The sequence below is a fragment of the Eleutherodactylus coqui genome, chromosome 6 (genome assembly GCF_035609145.1).
Source record: "Eleutherodactylus coqui strain aEleCoq1 chromosome 6, aEleCoq1.hap1, whole genome shotgun sequence".
In the NCBI taxonomy this organism is placed as follows: Eukaryota; Metazoa; Chordata; class Amphibia; order Anura; family Eleutherodactylidae; genus Eleutherodactylus; species Eleutherodactylus coqui.
In genome coordinates, this window is record NC_089842.1 from 230,146,336 (window position 1) to 230,162,453 (window position 16,118).

At 46.7% G+C, this 16,118-nt stretch overlaps 1 protein-coding gene across 1 annotated transcript in view; it reads left to right on the forward strand.

Annotated features, from left to right (window-relative positions):
* LOC136633383 (cytochrome P450 2H2-like) overlaps positions 1-16,118 on the forward strand; it is a 65,010-nt gene that overhangs the window by 32,157 nt on the left and 16,735 nt on the right. The window contains exons 6-7 of the mRNA XM_066609082.1: positions 49-190; positions 4,442-4,629. Of these exons, the coding sequence (XP_066465179.1) occupies positions 49-190; positions 4,442-4,629 (330 nt within the window). The remainder of the gene's footprint in view (positions 1-48; positions 191-4,441; positions 4,630-16,118) is intronic.

Genomic DNA, 16,118 nt, shown 5'->3' on the forward strand with positions numbered 1-16,118 from the left:
TTGGCAATTTTTGTAAATTAATAAAAATGATAAATTTTAATTTTCCAGGAAAAAAAGAATCCAGACACAGAATTTCATGAGTCAAACCTAGAGGCCACAATAATGGACTTATTCCTTGGTGGAACAGAGACTACAAGTTTGACATTGAGATACAGTTTGCTAATACTTTTGAAATATCCAGAAGTACAAGGTACCCATTTAAATGCATGCTTTTATCTGGGTTCATAGATTTGTATGGCTGCCGTACTACAGATCCATGTTGAATGCTTGTATGGGATGTGCATGAAGCCTAAGTAAAGGCCCATTGACACAGGACGAATGTCATGCAAACGATGCCCGACACTCATCCTTGTGTTTTCTTGCTCCCATTCTGTTGCAAGGGAGCTAGCAGAGCTGGCTTGCTCACTGGGCAGCCAGCAGGGGGGGCGGGGCAGTGCAGAAGATTTCTCTAATCTCGCTCCCCCGCCCCTCTCCATTCACTTAATACGGTGGTCGTTCAGTACTGCAGCATAAACGATGGACAATGAGCTCATCGTTCAGCGTAAATAGTGGCTGTTCAGTATTGAACGGCCACAGTATTAACCCCTTAGTGACAGCCCTATCGTAAAACTACGTCCTGCTGTTGCAGGACGTGTATGGAGGGAGGTAGCGGCGCCATCTCCCTCCATACAGCGCGGGCATCAGCTGTTTATTACTGCTGACACCCACGGGCAATAGCTGCGCTCGGCCGTTCGCGGCTATTAACCCTTTAAATGCCGCTGTCAATTCTGACAGCGGCATTTAAATCTCCCGAACGCTGTTCGGGGGTCCCGCTCGGCCCCCCCCCGCGGTGAGATCGGGGCAGCCGTGCAGGTGTCATGGCAGCCGGGGGCCTAATGAATGCTATAGCATTACGTCATACTGCAGGAGCAATCAAAGCATCACATGTTAAAGTCCCCCAGGGGGACTTCAAAGTAATGTAAAAAAAATAATCAATAAAGTTTTTTTTAATTGTTAAAAAAAAAAGTTATAAAAGTTTAAATCACCCCCCTTTTTCCATATCCATTATTAAAAATTCAAAATCATAAAATAAAAATATGTATTTGATATCGCCCCGTCCGTAAAAGTCCGATCTATCAAAGTAGTGCATTATTTTTCCCGCATGGTAAACGTCTGAAAAAAAAAAATAAAGAACGCCAGAAATACACTTTTTTAGTTACCCTGTCTCCCAGAAAAAATGCAATGAAAAGCGATCAAAAAGTCGTAAGTATTCCAAATTGATACTATCGGAAACTACAGGACATCCCGCAAAAAATGAGCCCTCGCTCAACTACGTCGACGGAAAAATAAAAAAGGTATTGCGCGCACAAAATGACCGCAGAAAATAATTGAAAAAAAATTAAAAGTACTACAGCAAAAAAAATACTATACAAGTTTGGTATCGTAGCAATCGTACTGATCCATAGAACAAAAATATCAGGTCGTTTTTGTTGCAATTTGTGTACTGTAGAAACAGGACGACCGAAAGATGGTGGAATGTCGTTTTTTTTCTATTTCTCTCCGCTAAGAATTTTTTAAAACTTTTTCAGTACATTATATGGTACAATAAATAATGCCATTGAAAAATACAACTCATCCCGCAAAAAAAAGCCCTCATACAGCGACGCCGATGGATAAATTAAGGAGCTACGATTTTTTAAAAGGGAGTAGGAAAAAACAAAAATGGAAAAAAGCAAAAAAGCTCCGTCACTAAGGGGTTAAGTAAATGGAGAGTAGCGGGGGGGGGGGGGGGGGGGGGGGGGGGGGGAGTGAGAGAAATCTCCTGCACTGCCCCGCCCCCTGCTGGCCGCTCTGTGAACAAGCCAGCAATACATTGTTTGCCCGACATTCGTCCCGTGTAAATGGACCCTAACATTCTTAAATGATCTTTAATCATTAATTTGGTTCTAATTGCACTATGCATAGGAATTCACAGGGTGCATAAAGTCTAAATAGTAATTAATAGCCCTTCACAGATTAGGCTTGTTAAAAGATCACTATTGATACTCTTTATTAGAACCTACTAAAAACATACACACTAGGGCTAGACAGCCGCGGTGGGGTATCTGGATAAAGGAAATATGCTACGCTCCAGCGACAAGACAGACAAAAAACAAAAGAACTCAGACACACATAGAGGGTAGAGCTACAGCTCTCAGCTCCGATAGAGAGGTGAGGACCCTGTTAGACTCAAGGTGTCTACTATGGAGACACCGAGAATAGAGTACTGTCCACTCAATGGTTCGGATAATTTCAATTACTAACGATGCCAAATTGTTGCAGCTCCTCTAGCTCATAGTTTTGATTGCTAACTCTGCCGACTAATCGTGTTGCTCCTCTAGCTCTACGCGTTTCACTGCCAATATGGCGGATCTTCAGAAGATACGGGAGCCTAGATGAGGCTGACAGACTGAATTAAATATTAATACTCTTATGTATTGTATATTGAGAGGGAAAGTCACGTGTAAGAGAATACAGAACTGGTGACGAATAAATGACTTCACCCTCTTCTATAGTATCCATCCCGTAGCATGCTAGATTGCACAAATGGGTTCCCCGATAGGCTAAGGGGGTATAAGTAGCTTTAACAAAAAGTTTCAGGATGATCCCTAATGGACTGCCACTAGCAAGAGTCAGTTCTACCTCTTTGTTTAAGATATAGAGAGAACCCCCAGCCCCGCTGGAGAACAAAAATAAAAAAACAGCAGCGCCTCTGGTCTAGATGGTAGGCCAGGGCATGAATGTTGTCTGTGGCTAGCCCTAGTATATATAGCACACGGAAGGTACCTCCCCCTAGCTAGTGCAAGACACTCTCAGCCAATCAGTGAGAATATGGATTTGTAAACACTGCATATACATAAATCTAAGCAATCAGACCCCTATCAGAACACAGCGACTGCTATTATTAGCGCAGGGGTGAATAGACCCACATGGCCAGTAGCTATAAATAGAGAACTTCAACTCATCTTACTCTTACAGTGTGAGTGTGGAGGAGTACAAAGCATTGTCATGGTGCCCACCAATCACTTCCTGCATCCAATGACATAGCACAGGGGGGCGGGAGTCACATGGGGTCAGCATCATAATGACACGCCCCCTACTGTGACGCAGTAAGCATGCTCAAAAGAGCAACCTCACAAGAACACCCCACCCCATTCCCCCAGAGCCCGAAGAAGAGAGCTAGGGGCGTCACAGACAAATTCCAGCCTCCTGATTGGCTGGAATCGGCACACGTGACGGGGCGGAGCTACGAGGACCAGCTCTCCGGCACGAGCGGCCCCATTCACCAGGGAGAAGACCGGACTGCGCAAGCGCGTCTAATCAGGCGATTAGACGCTGAAATTAGACGGCACCATGGCGACGGGGACGCCAGCGACGGAGCAGGTAAGTGAATAGCTTCTGTATGGCTCATAATTAATGCACGATGTACATTACAAAGTGCATTAATATGGCCATACAGAAGTGTATAACCCCACTTTGTTTCGCGGGACAACCCCTTTAACCACTTCAATACCCTTAAATTTGAGGCATGATGCATCACCAGCCTGATGGTCACTTATATGATTTGCTAATGGTGTACTTCCTGCTCTACGGATATTTCCTATATGCACTAAAATGCGAAGGCGGAACTGTTGGCGGGTCTTGCCAATATACTGCTTTGAGCACGTACAAGTGGCCAGGTACACAACATTTGTCATCCTACAGTTGACAAAATCTCGCATGGTGTAGACTTTGCCTGTCATTGTGGAAGAGAAAGTCTTGCTTCTATCCACAAACGGACACGCGGCGCAACCAGAGCATGTGAATGTGCCTGTAGGTTTTGAAGAGGAAAGCCAATCAGTTGGTTGGACTCTGAGGTGGCTCTTAACAACATGATCTCTTATGTTGTGTCCTCTTCTGTAGGTGATCCTGGGGGTATCCGAGATTACATTCTTGATGTCCCTGTCATTCTCCAGGATATCCTAATAATCATTGAGGATATTGCGAACTTCATGATTGGAGATGAGCGATTATACTCGCTAAGGCTAACTACTCGAGTGAGTAGTGCCTTAGCCGAGTATCCTCCCGCTCGTCTGTAAAGATTCGGGGCCGGCTGTGGGCGGGGAGCGGCGGGGGCGAGCGGGGAGGAACGGAGGGGAGATCTCTCCCCACTGCTCACCGCCGCAACTCACCTGTCACCCGCGCCGGCAGCCGAATCTTTACAGATAAGGGGGAAGATACTCGGCTAAGGCACTACTTGCTCTAGTAGTTAGCCTTAGCGAGTATACTTGCTCATCTCTATTCATGATGACTCTCAATTTTGTGGAAGAATCTCTTGCTCGTAGGATTAACAATTTTGACCGGTCTTGTGATCTATGCATACAATTATATTATAATACATGACAGAAAAATTTGTTGTTTGGCCTGTTCTTGTTAATTTCAGAGAAGATCCACAAAGAGATTGACAATGTAATAGGTAGAGATCGCTGTCCATCAATGGAAGACAAGAGCAAAATGCCGTATACAGAAGCTGTGATCCATGAGATCCAGAGATTTGCTGATATTATTCCTGGAGGAATACCCCATGCTGCCAGCAAGGACACAACCTTCAGAGGATATCACATTCCAAAGGTACAGTATGATAGCTTCAATTTCTTGTTTCTCTTTGCTCTTCACTTGCCCATTTCTTTTATGCTTAGGAATAAAGGTTGACATTGCACACTATGTCTTTTAAATCGCATAATACTCTTAGGGTGGACGCTCACTTGTGATATTTTCTCTCTTGCGCTGCGAGAGCACGAGAAAACTATCGCCTCGCAGCGCAAGAAAGACGCCGATATAGAACCAGCATATCACAAATGCTTTCAATGGGGCCAGCGACAGCAGCGCTAGCCTCATTGAAAGCATAGGGAGAATGCCGCGGACTTCTGCCACAGCTGTGACAGGAGTTTCCTTCATCCCCGAGGGGACCGCGGGGATGATGGAATCCTCTGCCACAGCTGTGACAGCTGTGGCAGAAGTCCCCGGCATTCTATTCCATTGCTTTCAATGGGATCGGCACTGCTGCCGATCCCATTGAAAGCGATGGTTTCAGCCAAGCCCCGCAGAATGAATAGCTAAGGGCTATGTGTGATTGGCTGAGCCCTCAGCCAATCTGCACAGCCCTTCCAGGAGGCGGGGATTTTTAAATCCCCTACTGCTGAAAGAGCTTAATAGCAGTGCCGGGGAGCCAGCAGGAGGACGCAGCTGAGCGCAGGAGAGGTGAGTAATAATTTTTTAAATTTTTTTACACACTTATTGATGATTATCGGGGAAGGGCTTATATTTCAAGCCCTTCCCTGATAATCATTCTGCGGGGCTTGGCTTAAACCATTGCTTTCAATGGGATCGGCAGCATGGAATAGAATGCCAGGGACTTCTGCCACAGCTGTGACAGCTGTGGCAGGAGTTTCCTTCATCCCCGCGGGGACCACACCTGTGACAGCTGTGGCAGAAGTCCCCGGCATTCTCCATCTCTTTTCAATGGGGCTAGCGCTGCTGCCGCTGGCCCCATTGAAAAGACTGGCGATATGTCGGCGTGATGGCGATTTTTTTCTCGCACTGTGATGCGAGACTTTAACTTTAGTTAACTTTAGTCTCGCATCGCTGTGGAGAAAAAAATCGCCAGTGGGTGTCCACCGTTACTTGCATGGTCTGTATACGCCATGGCTGGTATACTCTGGTCACCTGAGGCTCGCCTCACACGCATGCTGCATTATCTGAGGTACAGACCTGCTGCTATTCAGGGAAAGCGATAGTGTAGGGTAGAGGTTGCAGTTAGGCAGGGATCCTTGTTCCAAGAACGCAACAGTCCTTTCTATGACTACAACTCCTCTCATTGTGTGCATCAGCAGTTTGGCTGGCTGGGAGTGGTAGTGTACACAATGTTTTCTCAAGCATCCCAGCTGTATACTGCATACTGTTATCGGTTTTATGCAGTATACTGCTAGTGGTGTACAGAAACTAGATAGGAAGTAACAAAACTCCTATCATTTTTCATTTTTTTTATTTTTTGGGGACTTTAAGCATACGCTATATACCCCTGTGTGCGTCCTCTCAATCCACACTATCTAACAACAGTATACACTGTTTACATTTTTTTTTACCCGCTCAAAGCGTATGCTATATACCCGTGTTTGGGTGCTGTCAATCTACGCTAACTAACAACAGTATACACTGTTTACATTTTTTTTTGCCTGCTCAAAGCATACGCTATATACCCGTGTGTGGGTCCTGTCAATCTAACAACACTATACACAGATTACAATGTCTTTTTTGGGCTAAAAGCGTACGCAAAATACCTCGCAGTTTGAGTTGCATTTTGACCAAGTGCATTCTACAGCATGATGAAGACTAGGGCTAAGGGCCAAGGATGTGGACGTGGGTGTCCGAATGAGGGTGTGGGCAGAGGCCGAGGTCCTGGGCGGGGTGAAACTGTGCCTGCTGCTGAGGGATTAGTAGAGCGCCGCATCTCTACGCTCCGTAGCTTAATCTCGCATTTTGCAGGTCTGCGTGGTAGACCATTATTAAAAGCACAACAGTGCGATCAGGTGAGGAATTAGATAGCGGATAATGCATCCAGTAATTTATCCAACACCCAGTATTCCACGCAGTCCACTCAGGCTAGCCAAGGGACTTGACCTGTGAGTCCTCAGGCTGCTCCTCCTTCCTCCAAGCCTGGTTGCTCCAGAAAAAGGAGAGATTCAGAACAGGCATACTCACAGGCACTGTCCTTGGGTCCCTGCCCTGAGTTGGAAAAAATGGTTCATCAGCCACCTGAGGAGTTTGTCGTGACCCATGCCCAAAACTTGGACCTTTCACAGACTCAGGATGATGAGGGTGGGGACTTCCAAGTAGTGTCTCAAGAGCTTTTTGTGGATGATGATGATGGTGATGAGACACAGTTATCTGTCAGTGAGGTTGTTGTTAGGGCAGTAAGTCTGAGGGAGCAGCAGACTGAGGATTCAGAGGAAGAGCTGGTGGATGATGAGGTTACTGACCCGACCTGGGTTGGTAAGCCTACTGAAGACAGGGCTTCAGAGGGGGAGGCAAGTGCAGCAGCAGAACAGGTTGGAAGAGGCAGTAGGGTGGCCAGAGGGAAAAGCAGGGCCAGAGCAAGTAATCCCCCAACTGTTCCCCACAGCACCTCCTTGCAGCAAGCTCTCATACAGAGGGCTAGGTGTTTGAAGGTCTGGAGGTTTTTCAATTAAAGCTCGGACGACTGACGAACAGTGGTGTGCAGTGTGTGCTGCACCAAGATCAGCAGGGGAGCCACCGCTATCAGCCTTACCACCACCAGCAAGCGCAGGCATATGATGGCTAAGCACCCAACAAGGTGGAACGAAGGGCCATTCACCGCCTGCGGGTCACACCACTGCCTCTTCCCGTATCACATCCTGGCACTGAGATGGAATCCCTCTCCCAGGACGCAGGCATGAGTGTCTTCTGGCCTGCACCCACACCCTCACCTCTACGGTTCTTCACTGCCTCCACCAATGTGTCCCAGTGCAGCATTCAGCTGTCCATAACCCAAGCATTGGAAGCAAGCAGAAATATGCAGCCACCCACCCACATGCACAATCGCTAAACGTGCATATCTCCAAACTGCTGAGCCTGGAGAAGCTGCCATATAGGCTGGTAGACACAGTGGCTTTCCACAACCTCATGGCGGCGGCCGTCCCTCGCTACTCGGTCCTCAGTCGCCACTATTTTTCCCGCTCCACCGTTCCTGCCCTACACCAGCAAGTGTCACGAAATATAAACCGTGCCCTCACCAACCCAGTTACTGGGAAGGTCCACCGACACGTGGACAAGTGCTGGCGGGCAGGGACACTACATTTCCCTGACGGCACATTGGGTTAACCTGGTGGAGGCTGGGACCGAGTCTGACCCTGGGTCCGCTCACGTGCTACCCACACAGAGGATTGCGGGTCCTACCTCGGTCATGGTTTCTCCGGCTTATTATGCAACCTCCTCCAACCTCCTCCACCTCTCAATTACCATGTGAAAGCACATTGCCTTCAGTCGGTAGCTCGAAGCGCTGCAGCACTGCTGTGGGGAAGCGTGAGAAGGCGATGCTGAAACTCCTGAGCTTAGATGACAAGAGGCACACCACCCAAGAGCTGTTACAGGTTTTGATGGAGCAGACAGATCTGTGGCTTTAGCCGCTGAACCTCCAACCAGGCATGGTCGTGTGTGGCAATGCGCGTAACCTGGTGAAGGCTCTGCAGCTTGGCAGAATAACACACGTGCCATGCCTGGCCAACGTGTTCAATCTGGTGGTTCGGCTCTTGCTTAAAAACTACCCCAATTTGTCTAAGCTGCTCAGCAAGGTGCGTCACGTGTGTGCAAATTTCAGAAAGTCCAACTTGCTGCCACCCTCAGGACACTGCAACATCACTTCCAGCTGCCAGTGCACCGATTGTTGTGTGATGTGCCCATGCACTGGAATTCAACGTTGCACATTTTGGCCAGGGTTTACGAGCAGCGTAGAGCCATTGTTGAATACCAGCTGCAACATGGCCGTCAGAGTGGTAGTCAGCTTCCGCAGTTCTCCACAGAAGAGTGGTATGGATGCCTGACATCTGTCAGGTCTTAGGACACTTTGAGGAGTCAACACAAATGGTGACTGGCGATGCAGCCATTATCAGCATAACCATCCCGCTGCTTTGCCTTCTGAGAAGGTTGCTCCTAAGCATTAAGGCCGATGCTTTGCGGATAAAACAGGAGATAAGGGATGACAATATGTCACTTGATAGCCAGACCACCCTCACATCTATTTCTCAGCACGTATTGGTTGAGGAGGAGGACGGGGGCAAGAGACTGCTGCCCACACTGCAGAGGGTACCCATGCTACTTCCTCCCCATCTGTTCAGCGTGTATGGGCTGAAGAGGAGAAGGAGACTAAGAGTCATCCTCCTAGTGAGAAAAGCGATGTGTTGTGTACTGGGTCTCTGGCATACATGGCTGACTTCATCTTAAGCTGCCTTTCCCATGACCCTCGCATTACACACATTCTGGCCAACACGGATTACTGGGTGTTCACCCTTCTCGACCCACAGTAGAAGGAGAACCTTTCCACTCTCATTCCTGAAGAGGAAAGGCGTACGAGAGTGATGCAGTACCACAGGTGGAAAAGCTGATACTAAAGTTCCCATCTGAAAGCGCAAGCAGTAGAGGATGTAGTTCAGTGGAACAACTAGCAGGGGAGAAGAGTGGAACAGGCAGCATGTCCAACGCAAGCAGGGGAACACTCTCCAAGGCCTTTGCCAGTTTTATGGCTCCCGAGCCAGACTGTGTCACCACTCCCCAGTCTATGCTGAGTAGGAGGGAACAGTGTAAAAAGATGGTCAGGGAGTACATAACCGACCGTACCAACGTCCTCCATGATCCTTCTGCTCCATACAAATATTGGGTGTCAAAGCTGGTCACGTGGCACGAACCTGCGCTGTATGCCTTGGAGGTGCTGGTCTGCCCTGCCGCTAGCATCTTATTAGAGAGGGTGTTTAGTGCTGCTGGGGGAATAATCACGAATAAGAGTACCCGCCTGTCAATTGACAGCACGGACAGGCTTACTCTTTGTGCATCATCAGATTGGCTACCTGGGACCAGTAGTTGGCACAAAGCATTCACAAGCAACTTGGCTATATACTGCATACTGTTACCGGTTCTATACAGTATACTGCTACTGGTGTATACCGACTATATAGGAACTAAGATGCAGCCATGCATGCTGCCCCTGCCCTTCCCTATCCGTTTCTGTGGTGTTTCCATCACTTTCTGATGTTTTCAGGTGATTCACACAACCTCCCCTATGCGGAGCATGGGTCACCTTGAAAAATGCTCGAGTCTCCCATTGACTTCAATGGGGTTCATTACTCGAAACGAGCTCTCGAACATTACAAAAAACTTGACTCAAGTAATGAGCACCCGAGCATTTTGGTGCTTGCTCATCTCTAGACACAACCATTCTTTAGGTCCTAAATAGGAAAAGTAAGGAGTCACAACTTGATTATTCAATTCTGAGTGCAAAAGTAAGTGTCACCCTATGTTATATAGCTAACCTAATCCACTAATTTACTGGTGTTTTACAAACTTGAAATTTGGCACTATAATTGTTTAGGTCCTAAACAGGAACATTAAAGGGGTTGGAACTTGATAATTCAATTCTAAGCACAAAAGTAAGTGAAACCCTATGTAAAGTAACTAATAATACACATATGTACCTCCCAAAAATGAAATTTGGCATAACCATACTTTAGGTCGTAAATAGGAAAAGTAAAGGGGTTGCAACTTGAATATTCAATAGTAAGCATAAAAAACTGTTTGAAAATCTGCATCTCAGAAACCATAAAGCCATTGAGGTGTTCAGCCAATCACAAGCGGCTCTCGCCCATCATTCATTCGGGGAGAGCTGCCTGTGATTGACTGAGCACCTCAGCCAATCACATTCAGCTCTTTCAGTAGGCAGGGATTTTAAATCCCCGCCTGCTGATAGATCAGCACCACAGAGCAGGGGACAGCAGGAGAAGATGCGGCTGTGCCCCGGCAGCTGAAGGGAGGTAAGTATGTATTTTTTTGTTTGTTTTTTAAACCACTTTTACTGGATTTTCAGGGAAGGGCTTTTATTTAGCAGAATCCTCTACCTCAGCTGTCATGTGTGAAGCATTCCTCTGCTGCATCTGTCACAGATGGGGCAGACATAGCAGCAGGGAATTCTTTATACTAGCGGGGATGAAGGAAACATCATGTGTTCTTCATCCCCGCGGGGGTCACGGCAGCGGCAGAGAGGTAAGTATATATATATATTTTTTTTTTTACACTAAAATTTTTCTTTTTCAGGGAAGGGCTTATATGTAAAGCCCTTCCCTGGAAAAGAATGCAGGGGTGCCGGCAGACCATTGTTTTCAATGGAGCCGCTGTCAGCAGCCGCGGCTCCATTGAAAACAATGCACAGACCTGCATTCATGCGTGTTTTTGCACGGACATGGGTGTGCACATGTATGCACCTATGTATGCACTGTGGAAGATTAGCTCGGTAGCATGCGGGTTTGGCGATATTCATAGACGGAACACCAGTGGATGCAGCCCAAAGCAGGCGTGCCCTGCGTTTATTTTTATAATAGCAACATAAAAAGTCTAACCTTAGTTTCAGGCAAACAAATAATAGTCCACAATAGAGCGATCAGGCAAACGAATAATAGTCCAGAATCCAGCTATCAGGCCGTCCCGGCCTGATCAGGTTGCACCTAGCCGGTGCGGTGCACAGCGGGGCTTCTATGTCCAGCTGGTCACACAGGCTGCCAAAGTCCAGCAGCCATCTCTGCTCCCCTGTGTCCGTGCACCTGCTCTTTATGTGCACACTAGCACTGGCTCAGCCTCAGCACCTGTGCTGATTGAGCTCGCCCACACCCTGGAGTGGAGGAGGTGGAATGGACAGCCCCACTACCAACCTACCATCCATTCCAAAAAAACCAGGCCCGGATATTTTTAAAGCACAGATCTCCAGCAACTGCTTGCTGGAGACCACATTACGCTCCTGGTTTCTTATGTCCGAGAGCGAGACATGACCTTCCTCCAGTCCCCTCATGCATAGTAACGGCACCTAGGGGTGACATAGCGACCGTCCACCACTAGGCCCCTTAGTACCTCACGGCACAAAAATACGCTCCTGTGAAGCCACCCTTAATTTGAATTAAAGGGGGCATTACCTTTAAGGGTAAAAACTGGATGGGGTGTCACATTCTGCAGAGGGACATTGGTACATGCAGCCTGAGGAGAATCTAACACTCCTGTATGTGTATACATATTTTATTCCTCGGTTCCACTGAAGTAACCACGACTTCATAAAATTTTCTGTGCAAACAACAGATATAACCTGGGCACCTCCTGCATATGATTGCAAACTTAACACGCATAAAAACACATAACACAATTCTGACAAAATAACATAAACCTTCGTAGAGACGCTTAAACTACCCAGCCTGACAGAGGATGATAAAACCAACTTGTTGTCCCCAGTTACCTCCTCCGAGGTAGAGAAAATATTTAAATCTATCCCTAATGGGAAAATCCCAGGACTTGATGGCCTACCAATTTTATATTATAAAACTTTCTCCAAAATACTTCTCCCAATCTTCACAAATTTGTGTAACACACTCCTGTCAGGAGGAAACCTCCCCAAACAAGCTTTGGAAGTATTCATTACCCTGATTCCAAAAGAGGGGAAGAACCCAGAACAATGTGGCAATTGCAGACCAATTTCACTACTAAACACAGACCTTAAGATCTGGGCAAAACTGTTAGCCCAGCGTATTTCATCTCTACTCCCTAAATTAATACACCCCGATCAGGTGGGATTTGTAACAGGAAGAGAGGGGAAACTTAACACAACCCGCAACATTAACACTATTCACCATGCCAAATTTAACAAAGTACCATTGGTCCTCTTGGGAGCAGATACCGAAAAGGCTTTCGACAGAGTGAGCTGGGACTTTATGAAGGTCGCACTACCAAAGTTCGGCTTCCCAAACCATATTCAGTATGTACTCTACCCCCACAGCTAGACTTCAAATAAATGGAACTCTGTCGAGACCTTTCGCCATCACCAACGGGACCAGGCAGGGTTGTCCACTTTCCCCCGCCCTCTTTGTGTTGGTCATGGAGATTCTGTTCCAGCGAATTAGACAACACCCCAATATCTTGGGGTTAAAAATTGGAAATCTCACGCATACAGCAGCTGCCTTTGCAGATGACCTACTCGTACTCATGACCAACCCTGAAAGGGCCTTCCCTACAATTTTGGATATTTTTGAGCAATTTGGTAAAATTTCAAACTTTAAAGTCAATTATGAGAAATCAAAGGCTTTAAACATCTCAGCACCAAACAGAACGATTAAACATATAACCCCTCCCCCCTCTACAAAGCAAATTTTCCCCCTCTTCTCCAAAAAGTACAAAACAAGCTACAAAACCTAAACACTCCTCTTTTGTCGTGGCTGGGAAGGAAAAACTTGATATCAACTTATATCCTCCCGTACATTTTATACATTCTCCAAACAGTCCCAATAGAAATTCCTGGAAATTTTTTCTCTAGCATTCACCGGGTACTCCGAAAAGTTATCTGGAATAAACGAAAGCCACGACTAGCATTTTCGTACTTGACACAAAAGAGGCCACAAGGTGGCTTCGGTCTCCCAAACATACTCACATATTACAAAGCGATCTATATAGCCAGGTGCATTAAAGGGGTTGTCCTGCAGAAGCAAGTGCAGTTATGCACTTCTGTATGGCCATATTAATGCACTTTGTAATATACATCGTGCATTAAATATTGGCCATACAGAAGTTATACTTACCCCCTCCGGTGCTGGCGTCCCCGTCTCCATGGCGACGACTGAAGCCTTCTTCTCTGGTCGCTGCAACAGTCGCACTTGCGCAGAGAAAAATCATCTCCTGGAGGCTCCGGGCTCACGAGCTGCGTCCTGGCTCCTCCCCCTTCTCAGCGTCATCGCGTAGCTCCGCCCCGTTACGTGGTGCCGATCAGCCAATGAGGTGGCTGTAATTGGCAGTGGAGCTCAGACTGGAGAAGAACATCCACGGTGCACCATGGGAGAAGACCCGCAGTGCACCATGGGAGAAGACCAGCGGTGCACCTTGGGAAATGACGGCGGCCATCTTGGAAGAAGATTTTTATAACTTCATGAAACAGCTTCATGGTGAGTAGAAACGCTCTAAAAAAACGATTTGCATGGGTAGTTTGTAATGCTTGCTTAACATGGGGGACTGGGGTGTAAAAATTTTTTCGTTTTGGCCGTGGGACAACCCCTTTAACTTAGTTGACCATGAATCAGACTCCCCCTCACTTAGTTTAGAAAGAACATTATTAGATCAAAACAGATGACTCCTTCTCTGGATCAGTGGCCACTTCCCATATAAAAAGCAAGCACTTGGCCCAATTTTAAGAGGCACAATCAAAGTTCTAAGCTCCATTAGAGCAGAAAGTAGAGACCATCATAAGCTAGCGCCAATGACACCTGCATCTCTCGTCCCCTCTATTCTGACTAACAAATTAACGAAAACAACCAATACCTGGTTGAAACTTAATCCCTTGACAGTCCATGACATTATTAGCGGAGCTAAAATTAATAACCCCTCACACATTGAATCGCTCCTGCCAAATCACCCCTTAAACTTTCTAGAAATCTCAAGCATCTATTCTTCACTTAAAAAATTTCAAGAAAAGTACCCAAATGGACTGCGAGACCCTCTGTGGTTTGAAACGTACCTCTCCCTCCCGGAGAGGCCAAAGAAGCTAATGACCCATCTTTACAGAGGCCTACTGCTGGGCGCTTCGCCCGACAAACCATGGGTCTTTAGGGTGTGGGAAAAAGAACTAGGGGTGATCTTTGACAGGGAAAAAACTAGAAAAGTGTTAACGAACTCCCATGGATTCTCTAAATGTGTTTGCATTAGAGATGAGCGAGCACCAAAATGCTCGGGTGCTCGTTACTCGAGTCGAACTTTCAGTGATGCTCGAGAGTTCGTTTCGAGTAACGAACCCCATTGAAGTCAATGGGCGACTCGAGCATTTTTGTATATCGCCGATGCTCGCTAAGGTTTTCATTTGAGAAAACCTGGGAAATTCAAGAAAGTGATGGGAACGACACAGAAACGGATAGGGCAGGCGAGGGGCTACATGTTGGGCTGCATCTCAAGTTCCCAGGTCCCACTATTAAGCCACAATAGTGGCAACAGTGAGACCCCCCCCCCCCCACTGTCAGCATAAAGATCGTTCTCCTCTGCCACAGCTGTAACAGCTGTGGCAGAGAAGAACGATGTTAGCCCATTGAATTCAATGGAGCCGGCAATACAGCTGGCTCCCTTGAAACCAATGGGCTGCCGGCGATCGCAGGATGAATTGTCAGGAAGGGGTTAAATATATAAGCCCTTCCCTGCAATTCATCCAGAAATGTGTAAAAATAAAAAATATATATATACTCACCTGGTCCCGGCAGACGGAGTTCAGCGCAGCCAGCGGCAGTCCTCCTGAACTGCTCTGAACAGCTGTGAGTAGTATTCAGCAGCCGGGGATTTAAAATCCCCGCCTGCTGAATGAGCTGCCTCTAATTGGTCACAGCCTGACCAATCAGAGGCAGATTCCACTCACACACCCATTCATGAATTTATGAATGGGTGTGTGACTGCTGCCTCTCATCTGATTGGTCCCGCTGAGCAGAGTATATATATATATATATATATATATATATATATATGTATTTTTTTTTTTACACATTTCTGCATGAATTGCAGGGAAGGGCTTATATAATTAAGCCCTTCCCGACAATTCATCCCGCGCTCGCCGGCAGGCCATTGCTTTCAATGGAGCTGGCTGTATTGCCGGCTCCATTGAATTCAATGGTCAGTGCTCATTTAATCGAGACGAGTACCGCGTGATGCTCGTCTCGAGTAACGAGCATCTCGAGCATCCTAATACTCGAACGAGCATCAAGCTCGGACGAGTATGCTCGCTCATCTCTAGTTTGTATACAAGAAAACTCATTCAAATTACTAACCCGATGGTACAAGACCCGGACCTCACTCTATATATTTAATGCCACACAGACAAATAAATGCTGGAGATGTGACTCTGCTGAAGGAAATTTGCTGCATATATGGTGGCATTGCCCAAAGATTAAACCCTACTGGCAATCAATCACGAAGCAAATAAATAAAGTCTGTGGTTCCTCTTATACACTCTCCCCTGAGGAAGTGCTGCTTTGGAAGCCCTCAAAACAATTTACACCCTCAAAAAATTGTCTCCCCACAATTTTAATCTCTGCAGCAAAACTTCTCATTCTGCCCCTGTGGAAGTCTAATCAAATACCATTGGTATTACAATGGAAAGAGAAGGTATCACAAATCCACAGGTTTGAGGAATTAGCTGCATGGGACTCGAGGGAAACATTTCTCGACCTCTGGTCGCCATGGAGAATGTATTTAAAGGAATAGACAATAGAAAACCTATATCAGTGATGATGCTTAAAATGATCCAAAGACAGCATTCTTATTTGGATGGCCCT